General features: G+C 43.0%; 1 protein-coding gene across 1 annotated transcript in view; it reads right to left on the reverse strand.

The window, feature by feature from the left end:
* Positions 1-1,210: 1,210 nt before the first annotated feature.
* Positions 1,211-14,224, reverse strand: part of pcdh1a (protocadherin 1a) — a 125,525-nt gene continuing 112,511 nt past the window's right edge. Inside the window, exon 5 of the mRNA XM_058076818.1 lies at positions 1,211-7,991. Coding sequence (XP_057932801.1) covers positions 7,618-7,991 — 374 coding nt within the window. The 3' untranslated portion in view covers positions 1,211-7,617. The remainder of the gene's footprint in view (positions 7,992-14,224) is intronic.

Here is a 14,224-nt window from a genome sequence, read left to right on the forward strand (position 1 = left end):
GGCAACAATCTAGCAGATGAAGCACAATAGATCACGTGTGCTCGGTCACTTGTTGCTCGGCGAAATTTGTTAAGCATTACCATTCAGATTGAGGACCTGCAGGGAAAGGGAGTTAGAAAGACGCAGACTTTATGGATGTTGGTTTAGAAAACAACACTTTTGGGGTCAAGAATCACAATCTTTTGTATTCAATAGAAAATGACATATGGCATAAAGTGACCGGCAGTGCCAGTGCTGCCCCCTCTGGCAGAGTAGCGTCACTGCTGGTGCCACATTTTCAAAGTGGCACAATCCCTCCTTTACTGCGGTTAATTGGTTTCCACACTCGGCCGTGGTAAGTGAATTTCCACAAAATAAGACTCGATATTCATAAATAATATATGTATAATATATTGTATATGTATAATATATAATATATTAATTGTTAGAACATCATAAATCATTAATTCATTCATTAGCTACCGCTTATCCTCACGAGGGTCGCGGGGGTGCTGGAGCCTATCCCAGCTGTCTTCCGGCGAGAGGCGGGGTCGACGCCGGACTGGTGGCCAGCCAATCACAGGGCACATATAGACAAACAACCATTCACACTCACATTCATACCTATGGACAATTTGGAGTGGCCAATTAACCTAGCATGTTTTTGGAATGTGGGAGGAAACCGGAGTAGGAGTGGCCTCCTACCTGGCAGCATCCTTCTACCGATATATTCACTATCTCTCCTCCGGACATGTCCCAACTATCTCAGTCCGGCCTCTCTGACTTTATCTCCAAGGTCTCTAACATGTAATGTCCCTCTGATGGATTTGTTCCTGATCCTATCCATCCTGGTCACTCCCAATGTGAATCTCTAGACCAAACAACATGGCTGGTCTCACCACAGTTTTGTATACCTTTCCTTTCATTTTATCTTAAACTCTTCTATCACACATCATGCCTGACACTTTCCATCCTACCTGATATATTTACCAAATATATTCTGCCGTTTATCCTCACAAGGGGAGATCGCAGGGCTTTCTGGAGGTAATCGGAGTACCTGGAGAAAACCACGCATGCACGGGGAGAACATGCAAACTCCACACAGAGATGGCCGAGGGTGGAATTGAACTCGGGTCTCCTAGCTGTGAGGTCGGCACGCTAACCACTCGTCCGCCGTGCAGCCAAGCATCATAAATATATAATAAATAACGATAATCCTATGTAAGCACAATATCTAGGCCTTGTAGTGCTAAATGGCAAGTGAGGACAATATGCAAAGATGGACATAGCCATAGTTGGCTTTATGGATTGATTAGAGACAGCTCTGCAGAGATCTCTAATCATATGGCCGATCCTGCCGGTCGATTACATGGCTGGAAGTGTCAGGTGTCCTTCACTGTTCAACTCTTGGCAAAGCAAAGCAAACATTGCCACTAAACACTGAAAAGACTCTGATGGACTACATCATATATCGGAAACCAGGCATGGAAAATGAACATCACAACACAGCTCAGTGTTGAAACTATCACTCTTTGATTGGTCAGTAAACCCCCCTCGGGAGAAAAAGTTTGGACACCACTCATGAGCTTTTCTTTCTCTCTCTGGTCTCCAAGAGAGAGCTAATTATGCCGAGTACAGGATGAGGAGTTCCTTAAATTCTAAACACAGGTCCTGGGACTGACCTACTTCAGACCCTGGTATAAAGGGACTCGTTGACAAAGGTATGAGGAACAAGATTCTGTCTGTGAGGTTGCGGTTCTCACAAGAATTCAGTTGGAATTGTTGGGAAAATAAGCACAATGCATAAAAAAAATGATGAATTGAACGGCAAACAAATGGGGAATGGATCCCCCCAACCTCAGAAGTTGCGCTCCTCTTGTCCAGTCTCAGACAAACCACAAAGGACATCAGTCATTGTTTTTTCCCTGAAGTACTTTTATTACAAAGTTCATGAGGACAGTATTACAAGAGAAGTTGTCAACATGCGGAAACAGAACAAAGTAAGAACACAGGAGTTTAACAAACTGGTAAGATAAGACAAACCACTGTTCACGATAAACATAAGTCCTCAGCGGGTGGGAGCCAGTGAATGACTACAGTGCAGGCATAGAACGGCCACATTCACACCGACTCAGCAAAGGTCAATCCAACCAAGGCAAAGATGTGCACAGCTCAAGAAAACGTGTTACAATTTTTATATGCCATCGGCTTTTCTCAGAACTTTTAGAAAGCGTCACTTGTATGTACATAAAACTGTACAAAAACATGGCATCACAAGCATCTGTATCCTATATAAATATACCAACAATTAGGATAACAACTAGATTCTCTCTTGCAAAGACGTCGTCTCAAGGCAATTGTCTTTGTTCTCCATGGAGTGTGAAAAAGATGAAAATATATGTGCAGTTAATTTCAGTTCACGAGGAGGGCCTTTTGGAATATGAAAACCAGCACTGACATTTCAGAAGGTGAAAGAAACAGTAAAACAGTTTCTACCAATTATCTTTGGAATTCATGCTAAAAATCCCAGCCTGCTTTGACAGCAGACAAAGGGTTGTGGAGATCTATGTACACCAACACCACCGACAGATTTTTTTGTCTTTTTCTATTTCTATTAACACAACCGCTTGGCTAAGATTCTTTGACCGATACAAAACGAAAAAAAAAAACCTTGCCTATTTCAGCACAGTAATTTGTCCATCTGTCCACAGAAATGATCACTTTACAATACAGGACTACAGAGAGGCAAAAAATACTCCGGTGAATTCAACAGCAAATCAATGCAAAGCACAAATTAAACATTATTCAACACGCTTCCGAGTGCATGTGGGTGCTTCGTGACGTCCTATCCTTCGATCAGGGGCGACCTCTTTCTGTCTGAGAGGCATCGCTCCGCGTCAGTGAGGTTTTTTTGTTCCAGTTGTGGCTCACTATTGGCTTCAGTTTAAAAAAAAGCAAAACAAACAAACAGGCCGGTTTTTTGGTGGTGAGTTACGCCTTGACATCCCAGCACCAAGGAGATGCCGTGCCTGCGTGCGTGTCAGTCATACCGTATCGGCGCAAAGCAGCTCCAAGTCTCACAAATGCATCAAGACACTTCAACAGATAAAAGTTGGGACTGAGGCGATGTGGCGTTGGCTTTATCACTCCTTACTATCTTTCCGTTTGTCGTTAATTCCAGGTCAGTGATCGGACCCGCTGCTTATGGGGGTGCCGGCGGGGGGGTTTAATCACAGTGCATCGTGGCTGTTGTTTAAATTTTGTTTCAGTTGCTAAATGGCTTTGAAAATGTGCTTTCTCCCCCCCTCAAGGCGGGCATAATCGCCCACATTATTTAATCATGGCCATGTCCAGTCATTTCCATATGTTTTCAGTTCAATTACTCTAAATGCAGTTTTCAATGGCAGCATGATGAGGTAAGTGCTGATCCTTTTAACTGATTGTGGCGCTGCGGGTGGATGTGCATTATTTGGTGGGTGCTTTGTCCTGGGGATGTGCTTCTCTCTCTCTCACACAAACACACACACATACACGCACACACCACAGCTCAGGACTCATTACTCACCCTAATTAGGATGCGTCTATTCGGGGATCTTTCGCCCTTACTCAGAGACACAATCTCACCATGGAAATTTGCTGCAGAGGTGAAAGGTATCTACAAGTCTAATCAAATCAATGTTTGAATCAAAGATGCCGCCTGCCGCTATACCGTGTTGCAAGACAGGCTAATGTAGTCGTTATTAGCATCCAATTACTGACTAATATAAAGTGTCCTTCAGGCATATCCTTCAGATTAACTCGGAAAATCTCCATTAAGGGAAAACAAATCCCTACATTTTATTTTGGACACCAAAGGACAGAGATGCTCACTGATGTATCGAGCGCACGTCGCTTGTATTCAAAAAGGAAATGTGCACTTTTGGGGGAATTTTGCACATCATCCACAATCCTTATGCAAGACATGAACACACGTTTTCCTCAACAAAGATCTAAAAAGAGGCCGCTAAGAATGCAGGTAATGGGACGCGCCTATTCTGCCTAAAAAGCCTTCTGAAAAAACTCCAAAAAGCACCAACAGCTTCCATTTCCAAAATGCGGCCTGCATATTAACCGAGCTACAGCAACTTTCATGCTTTGCTGCCCCCTGTCTGCTGGCTGTTGTACTACACTGTACTACTACACTGGGAGGAGCTACCTGTACACACCTGCATTCAAGTCACCTGGACTTCTTATGCTGTGCTGCTTTGGTGTGTTTCTTGCCAGATTGTTCCCTGCTCCTCGCCTGTATCTTGATCCTTCCACCTTTTGTTATTTCATATTTTTTGATGGTTTAGTTCCAGTGTATTCTTGTACTTTGCCTTTTTGTGTATTTGAATTTTGTATTACCTTTTGTTGATAAAATCATGTTACATGGATTAACTCGCCTCTAAATTGGGATCCTGGCCAATTGTGATAGCGACACTGATTGTTGTCATTGTCAAAACTTGAGTCAATTGGTAACGGCCCGTGATAGCCAGTTTTGCTGGTATTTGAAAATTGTATTTGTGCCCCAATAATGCATGACTTACCTGCCAGGTTTTAGCTGTTGTAATATCTTTAGAATGCACAGAAAAAGGGGAAAGACTTGTGTTCATGTCTCACCTAAGGATTGTGAATGATGGGCGATGCTGGAGCCTATCCCAGCTGAGTCTGGGCAAGTACACCTTGGACCGGTCGCCAGCCCGTCGCATATAGACTCACATATTCATATCTATGGGCAATTTGGAGTCGCCAATTAACCTAACATGCATGTTTTTGGAATGGGGGAGGAGTACCTGGAGAAAACCCAAATATACAAACTCCACAAAAAGATTCAAACCCAGATCTTCCGGATCCTGACATGCTAACCACTAGCACACCATGCAAAAAAGGGCCCTTTCCCTTTAAGTCGGGCTAATGATGGTTGAGTTCTCCGACGCTCTTGGAGGAGCCACCTCTGACCATAGGTAGGTGAGGTTAGAATGGGATACTTTGAAATAACAATGGCAGTGCTCAGAATGAAGAGAAGGACATGAGGATGTACTCCACTGTTGGTAAGATGCAAGGGTTGTTTTTTCATGGGGGTAAATAACCCCTTACATATGCATTAGATCTGAGAGGAGTCCTCCAGGAAGGGAAGTGACTAACAAGTGAATGGATTGTCTCGGGGGAAAAAATCTGATCCCTAACAGAGTGAGTCAGACGAATTTGAAGTCAATCTGAGTTTGGTGTTTGGTCGTTGTGACCAAGTCAACCGGGTTGATGATAAACTTTTAGGTCACAGTGCTGAGAGTCAACGGAACCTAATGTCTGCTGCGGAGGTTTCTCCACCCACGGCGAGGCTCCGCAGGGAGCAGAGGTAAAGGCCATTCTGCTATGATTAGGGGTTGAAGGTGTGTGTGATTATATGGAGCGGATAAATGCTTTCCCACAATATTGAGCTCCTCTCCCGGAGATGTTTTCAATCAAAGTTTTAAACAGCAGCGCCAAAAAAAAAAAGCTTCAAAATTCAGAGTCAAATGACTTTTTTTGCTATCAGCCTCTGCCAGACAAAAATATATGTAGAGCACACCATTCAAATGTATTTACAGCACTGTACAGCTAGAGAACATTTTGTCTGATTGTTAGTCAAAAGCGTTACGCCTTCCGGCAGAGCCTGACTGCCTGTCTATCAAAATGATCTAAGAATGGCACAAAGAGCACTGATCACAACTTCAGTTTCAATTTCAAAAAGATCACTGGACAGCGCAAGTTACGGGGACCGGGAAGTGCAAAACATATTAAGAAAAAGCAAACCTGGGGAATGTACCAAAATCAGTTTTTCACAGGGAGTGAAAATGTTTGGACCAATCAGGTCCAGGGAGGTGCTGCATTCCTTTTCCGGTTCATGTTGGTCGCCGAGAAGGGCAAAACACCTGAACACAAAGCAAAACAAATTCCAATTGGACCACCCGGAAGGGTGCATATCCCAGCATGCCCCCTGTCACACCCTGGTTAAAAGATACTAGAGGAGTCCATCTGTTCCTTGCGTCTGGAAAGAACCATTGAACAACTTCAACCACCGGAGCTGGCCAAAGTACCCCAGACTAAAATATTCTTGGGTATAAGGTTGACAGCCTAACTTTCATCTATTCCTGGGATACTTCATGAATTTATTATTATTAGCATCACCATCATCATATTGCTATGGCCAACAACACATTTTGAAGAATGAATTAATGGTTAGGGTTAGGGTTAGGGTTAGGGTTAGGGTTAGGGTTAGGGTTAGGGTTAGGGTTAGGGTTAAGGTTAGGGTTAGGGTTAAGGTTAAAGTTAAGGTTAGGGTTAAAGTTAGGGTTAAGGTTAAGGTAGGATTAGGGTTAGGGTTAAAGTTAGCATCAGGGTTAAAGTTAGGGTGAGGGTTAAAGTTAGGGTAAAGGTTAAGGTAGGATTAGGTTTTTTTTTATATATATATATATTTATTTGGGCAAATACACGAAACACCACAGTGCATTTCCCACACCAATCAAAATACAACTCTCCATTACTCTCTACCTCTTTTTGCAAGATATAATCATGTTCATGCCACTGTCTTGTTTTCCCCTGTTATTATTATCATTGTAATATTATTATTGTTATTATCATTATTATCATTATTGTTATCATCTTTATCATTATTACCATCATTATAGTCATCATTAATATTACCATTTTCATCATTATAATTCACAATTTTTGGATTTTTTTCATTATTTAATTTTACAGACTTCATTGCTTCTTGTAGAGTGCTGTATCATTCCATCTGTTATTTTCTGAAATCCGCAGTATTTGTGCTTTTATTGTCAATTTATTAGCCCACTTTTTTGTGATATTAACATATCATTTTCTGGATTGCATGAGTTAGGGTTAGGGTTAAAGTTAGCATCAGGGTTAAAGTTAGGGTTAAAGTTAAGGTTAAGGCTAGGGTTACAGTTAGAGTTAAGGTTAGTGCTAAAGTTAGGGCTAGGGCTAAGGTTAGGGTTAAGGCTAGGGTTACAGTTAGGGTTAAGGTTAGGGCTAAAGTTAGGGCTAGGGTTAAGGTAGGATTAGGGCTAGGGTTAAAGTTATGGTCAGTTTCGGGAAGAACACAACTGAAGACTCTATTTCCTCATGTAAATGTTAGCCAATATATCAGTGTTGTCATTGGTACTCAGTTTTGAGTATTTGAGTGTGACAAAACGGGCAAAACGCTCAAAGCATGATGTGACTGTCCTCCATTAACAACCGCCACAACTTCCTGTCTGATTCATGCGGTACATGAATCACGTTCCCCTTCCAGGTGAAGTAATTGTAATTTGTTGTGCTTTTTCTTGACATGTTTGTACTTCTCCTTCACGGTCACCGTAGCAGGTTGGCTAACTACAACAATAATCAGTTACCACTTTTGTAGTAATGACGCATCCTGCAAGATTGTGTATAAATAAATGAATGCGTGTGTCAATTAAATGTTGTAAATTTGTAACAAATACGCTCATAGGTGGAGATGGCAAATGACCCAAGTGATCATGCCAGCAATTGGATGAATCACAGTCTTCTGTTACACCTGGGCAGGTAGCCTGTTTTCTTCTTGTCTTCATCTCTGCACGGATTCAAGGTTGATATTCACAGATAGATTTCTCGTTTGGGAGTGTGGGCGGACGGGGAGGTGGGCGGGAACTCAGACGTTACGCTGAGGGACATCTCCTCCAAAGGGCAGTCCTGACTGGCATCCTGACCGCTGCTGGCGTAGGCACTGCGAGAGGGCGGAAGGCGTGATCGGTGCTCTTCGCCACCCAGAATGGCGCTCCCGTTCGCCAGGCGTCCCAGACTCCCTCTTTCCTGGTAAGGCACAAAGGTGGAGAGTTTCGGGGGGTTCCTCGTCGTCCTGCGTACGGGAGAGGGATGCCCGGGCATCCAGCAGGCGTCTGAGTGGCCCAATTCGCTGCACTCAGTCGTACAGTTTCCGGTCATTGCCACATCGGGCAGCGAGCGAATGTCTGTGGGCGGGAGAGAGACGGGATTGTCAGTTTGTTATGAAATGTCAAGTTAGTCAAACATAGCAAACACACACAAAACGTGTAAAGAAAAAAAATGCCATATCCGATCAGAAATGGTGTCATCTGAGCCCAACGAATCCTGAACCCCCCCCCCCCCTCCGCTTTTAAGGTCTTTGCAGCTGTTGCTAAGCACTGAGCAGCAGTTGCTATGTAGCTGTTGCTATGCGCTGGGTAATGAGCTCTACTGTGTGTAGTCCACTAGCTGATGCGATGCATTCAGGAGATGGCATGCTGCGTCTGTGTCGTTTAGAAGTATCAAGCAGCGGTTAGTCTGGCACGCTCCAAACACATCACTAGACCGTTAAGTTTCAACAGCAGCATATTGATTTCCACTACATGTCATTTGTGTGCGCCCAAAAATGTGCTGGCATCAGTGGTGGTGGTGTGGGGGGGTGGGCTTTGGGGCGGAGGGAACATACGCATGGACGCAATACATCAGACTTGAATGAGGGGAGGGATGGATTTCTCCAGGCAAAAACATTGGTATTGATTGACAGCACTGAAATGGGTTCTCTGCCCTTCATTATGTGTTCCTAATTTCAAAAATGGGTCCATGACCCAGTGACCTTATTTCCATGTACAAAAAGCACCAAAAGAAGTTTTTTTTATCTCTAGTCTATAAAAATGAGTCTTTTAAAAAAGCATCAAAAATTGCAATGCGATATTAGACAAAATTAGTCAAAACCTGATAAGCTCACTTCAATAATACAAATGTTAAACCTGATGGTCATGCTATTAAATCAACTTTCAGTTCCAACAAGGTCAGCCAAGTCACACTTTTGTTCATAGTTTGGCTGGTCCTGCTGGTCCTGGTACGACTACGGCCCGGTTCCTGGGAGCTTTAAAGAAAGGTGTGTGGACATTGTGCCGGATAGATCACTGGGTAAAAAGGATGGGGCGCTGTAACAGACTCTCGGAGGGAACCACGTGACACACCAAACCAAAGAAGAAGACAGAACACAATCACATAAGACCGTCGTCTTTTTTCGAGACTTAATTCAGAGTGGAATTTCTTCTGAGTCATTTAGGAGAAAAAGATCATGTGATGTGAAAATATCAGGAGAATGTTGACAGGGGAAGTCATGTGGTATTCAGATGTCAGGTTGGCTTCTCGTCAAAGCTCACTTCTGGTCATGTGAAAGCGACGGGTCGGTGACGTCATCGTTTCTGAAAAACATCGGTTTGGCTGTCTGTAGGAAAACAACTAGCCGGCGTTCTCATATTTTCCTACTCTAGAAGCCGTTTTCAAAAACCACCGCCTCACGGCACCCAGAATGACGTTTCCATGTGGATGAGAGGCTGCAGCGACAAATGACAAAATAAATAACTTTGGCCCGATATTAGGAAATTATGACATCAGCTGTACAGTGCAGGTGATGAAATCAAGAGCTCCTGACTGACGTTAACAGCCTGAGCTCACTTGTTTCCGAGGAAGACAATTTACGGCAAAAGAAAACATCCGGCACCTGAGATGTTTAAAAAGTGCAAAAAGTTGGCGAGAGGAGTCCGCATTATCACACCGGCTGCTCGGAGCGTGTCTCCGAATACAGCACACCTTGCTGGGCCACAGCAGGTGGCTTCCTCCAGCTCTATACTCTGGTTCTCCTGGTAGAGGTGATGTGATAGTCATAATATCATGATGTTTGATTGGGACACATCAACAGGTACACTTGGTCACATCCTAATTTCTTTCAGTCCATCGTACCTCCAGGTGTGCATCAACTGCACTTACATCTAAATCTAAAAAGTAGATATCAAAAATGTATCAGTTAGTATCTTCATTTTCTTTGAAATGGTTTCATCAGTGCACTAAGAATGCACTGGCATTAACGTATTTGCAGCAGGCACCCTGCTGACTTGTCATGCTGCCTACCTGTTGACAGACTCGGCATTCAGCTGTGGTTAAATTGAAATACTTTGGAATTTGTCTTTGTTATCCCTTCTCACAGACACGGACAGGCGATCAATGTCTGTAGAGCAACGAGCTGCCAGTCTCGCTCTGACACCAGCCACGTGTAATGTTTTAATTGCTATAATAAATCCAGGACTGTAATGTCACGTCTGCATTGCACATACAGTAGAAGAGGCTGCCCACCACCCACCACAGATGCCTGAATACACACAGCATCAGAGTGGACCTATTTGTATGGAAAGCAAAGAGCTTGGTGGTTCACAAATGAAAAAGCCGATGCTGCATGTGAATGATGCAAGAAGAAGAGATGGTGTACCAGCGGCAGTTAGAACAACTCTGAGAGGCAATGCCATCTTAAAGAGCCCCACATCAGTACTGCATCCGTGACCGGCAGCATCATAATTATCCACCAAAATGTCAGACCTCGACGGCTGGAAAAAGCACATCTGGACTACCAATATTGAAATCAATCAAAAAGCTGGAAAGAGACAGCTTGTGTCGAAGCTTGTCATGATATTTGAAATGCTAAAAAATGCTATTATTTCTAATTCCACGTTCTACAAGTAGGGGGTTTGTTTGTTTTTACTTACGCTCTCACCCTACAGTTACAAAGACAATTACGTTTAAGCCATTAGTGAAAAAAATGTACAATTTAACAAAACCCACAAATGATGGCCTCTGACATTTTGGTACAAATTATTTTCTGTCTTGACCCGTTTGGTGGAGCTAGAGATTTTTAGAAGGCGCTAGGCAGACTATCAAATCAATGTCAGGCACCACTCTTAAGGTGTCAGGGAGTGACGTCTACCAACGTACAGCATCGGTTACACTCTCATCCGGATCATGGCACCAATGTAATACTTTGGGATCCGCAGAATGAGAGTTGATAGTGCTAGCCATCGACCTAGTAGCTGGGACTGTGAAATCGATATCTAGTGGGACTCTTAAGGTGTCAGAGAGTAGCGTACCAACGTACGAATGTAACAACATACGAACGTACCAACGTATCAACCTACCAATGTACCAATATACAAACATATCAACGTACCAATGTACCAACGTACCAACATATCAACGTACCAATGTACCAACGTATCAACCTACCAATGTACCAACGTATCAACCTACCAATGTGCCAACGTACCAACATATCAACGTACCAATGTACCAACGTACCAACGGATCAACCTACCAATGTGCCAACGTACCAACATATCAACGTACCATGTACCAACGTACCAATGTACCAACGTACCAACATACCAACATATCAACGTACCAATGTACCAACGTACCAACATATCAACATACCATGTACCAACATACCAATGTACCAACATATCAACGTACCAATGTACCAACGTACCAACATATCAACGTACCATGTACCAACGTACCAATGTACCAACATATCAACGCACCAACATATCAATGTACCAATGTACCAAAGTACCAACGTACCAACATATCAACGTACCATGTACCAACGTACCAATGTACCAACATATCAACGCACCAACATATCAATGTACCAATGTACCAAAGTACCAACGTACCAATGTACCAACGTACCAATGTACCAACGTACCAACGTACCAATGTGCTAAAGTACCAACGTACCAACGTATCAACCTACCTATGTGCCAACGTACCAACATATCAACGTATCATGTACCAACGTACCAACGTACCAACATACCAATGTACCAACGTACCAACGTACCAACATATCAACGTACCAATGTACCAACGTACCAACATATCAACGTACCATGTACCAACATACCAATGTACCAACGTACCAACATATCAACGTACCAATGTACCAATGTACCAACGTACCAACATATCAACGTACCATGTACCAACGTACCAATGTACCAACATATCAACGCACCAACATATCAATGTACCAAAGTACCAACGTACCAATGTACCAACATATCAACGCGCCAACATATCAATGTACCAATGTACCAAAGTACCAATGTACCAACGTACCAATGTACCAATGTGCCAACGTACCAACGTACCAATGTACCAACTTACAGCCCAACAACTGCACAATCTAGCATCCTTTACACTCTTATGCGGGTCACGGCACCAATGTAATCTGTCCGCCCCTATGCAGGCCAGGGACTCGAACCAGGGTTGGCAGAATGAGAGTCAAGAGCTATCGAGTGAGAAGCCCAGACTGTCAACTCGATGTTTAGCACGACTCTTAACCAAGGACATCCGCATTTGTTATTTATAAATCAAATATTTACAGCATGGAAAACCTGCTTATATGTATACCTGATATGCATACCTTCTAAATATGTTTTTTTTTTACATTATTAGAGCCCTCCAGACATGAAATAACAACCCTATATTCACCTTTACACTCCTGTTACCCAAAATGGTGGACACAATAAGACATAATCAGACATACAATATGGTTTCAAGATTATTAGAGTCTTCTAGACATGGAATAACAACCCTATAGTCACACTTTCTAATTGTATTACCCAATATAGTAGGCATAAGAGAAAATAAGACATATAAGAGACATATAAGACATAAAGACATGAGACATCAAATATGTTTTTTAACATTATCACAGACCACTAGGCAGCTTTACACACCTGGTATCCAATATGGTAGACACCATAAGAGAAAATAAGATGTCCAAGATATAAATAAGACAACATGTTCCATTTGTACTTCCTGTTTCTGTGCCGTACTCACTGTGGTGGCTATTACCAAGTCCGTGCCACGCGTAGAATGCTACATACCATCACAACATGTCTTTGAATGTAGCTTCTGAGTGAATTATATATGTATTTTACTAGACATTTTATTAGACATTTGAAAATACACAATGACTGCATAATATAACTGCAGCATACACAAGGTAACCTATACTGCAAGGACAAATGTATCATAAAATGATAATTACTGCACAAAGAAGGTTACTCCATTTTTTTGCTACTCTTAAGCTCATTGTTCCCCTAATCCTAATTGCTGGTGTAAAGACTTCTAAAGGCATTTGCCTCCCAACTAAGCAATGCCTTTCCATATTCCAGTTGAATGGTTTCATCCTGCTACAATTATGACCAAGAAATTGTGATTATTTTCAGCGTGATTCATAACAAATACGGTACACGGCTAAAAGAAGTGCACACATGCACGGCTTTTCTAAGAGACAGAAAAGCGATGCAAGACTGTCTCACGCGTGATGACTGCAGTTTATTTCTCATCTCCCCCAAGAATATTGTCTGTATGCATCACTGCGGTCAAATGGACCCCCGCTTACAGAAGATGTTCGAGGGAGGAGAGTTTGGCCAAGTGTTGAGGAATGCGCTTCAGAGCGCGAACACACTCATGTAGGCAAAGACTCCAAAAGGATTTCACACTTGATTAAAACCTCTCCACAGCTTCCAGGAGGTTTACTCCGCACCAAGCCGCAACGTGTCGAATTCTGCACAGCTGCAAAACCAAAAAATTGTTTACAGTGGGTCCCCACATGTTCACCATTCAACACTGGCACATTTTTACTTTACTTAATTGGTTGCAAACCCGACCGCAGTAAGTGAATTTCCACTAATTAGGATTCAATATTAATGAACAAAATATTCTATAAACCTGTTCACGCAAAAATACCTCTGTACTTTACAGGAGGCACTGAAGGAAAGACTCACATGCCCAACATTTAAGAATGTCTTGACGTCCCTTGCTCTATCATGTTTTTAAAATAAATAAATAAATAAAATGATGGCTGTTCAAAAATTTTGAAAGACAAATTATACGTAATATTGTGGTCACTTGGCACCAGTATTATTATGAGACATTACATTACCTTGCACACTGCATGGAGACTGGTTACTGAGCCAGCAGAGCTCAGCTGACCTGCCATGGCTGAGACACCAGCCATGGATAAGACAGACACAGCATGGCTGAGACAGACACCGCAGCCATAGCTGAGAAGGACACTCCATGGCAGAGAAAGGCACGGCATGACTGAGAAGGACACGCCATAGCTGAGACAGACACAGCAGCCATGGCTGAGACAGACACAGCAGCTTGAGACAGACACAGCAGACATGGCTGAGAAGGACATGCCATGGCTGAGACAGACACGGCATGGCTGAGGAGGACACGCCATAGCTGAGCGAGACACGGCATGGCTGAGAAGAACATGCCATGGCAGAGACAGACACGGCAGCCATGGCTGAGAAGAACACGTCATGGCTGAAATCGAATGAAAAAAGGTTCTCCTCTC

This window comes from Doryrhamphus excisus, chromosome 7 (genome assembly GCF_030265055.1).
Source record: "Doryrhamphus excisus isolate RoL2022-K1 chromosome 7, RoL_Dexc_1.0, whole genome shotgun sequence".
NCBI lineage: Eukaryota > Metazoa > Chordata > Actinopteri > Syngnathiformes > Syngnathidae > Doryrhamphus > Doryrhamphus excisus.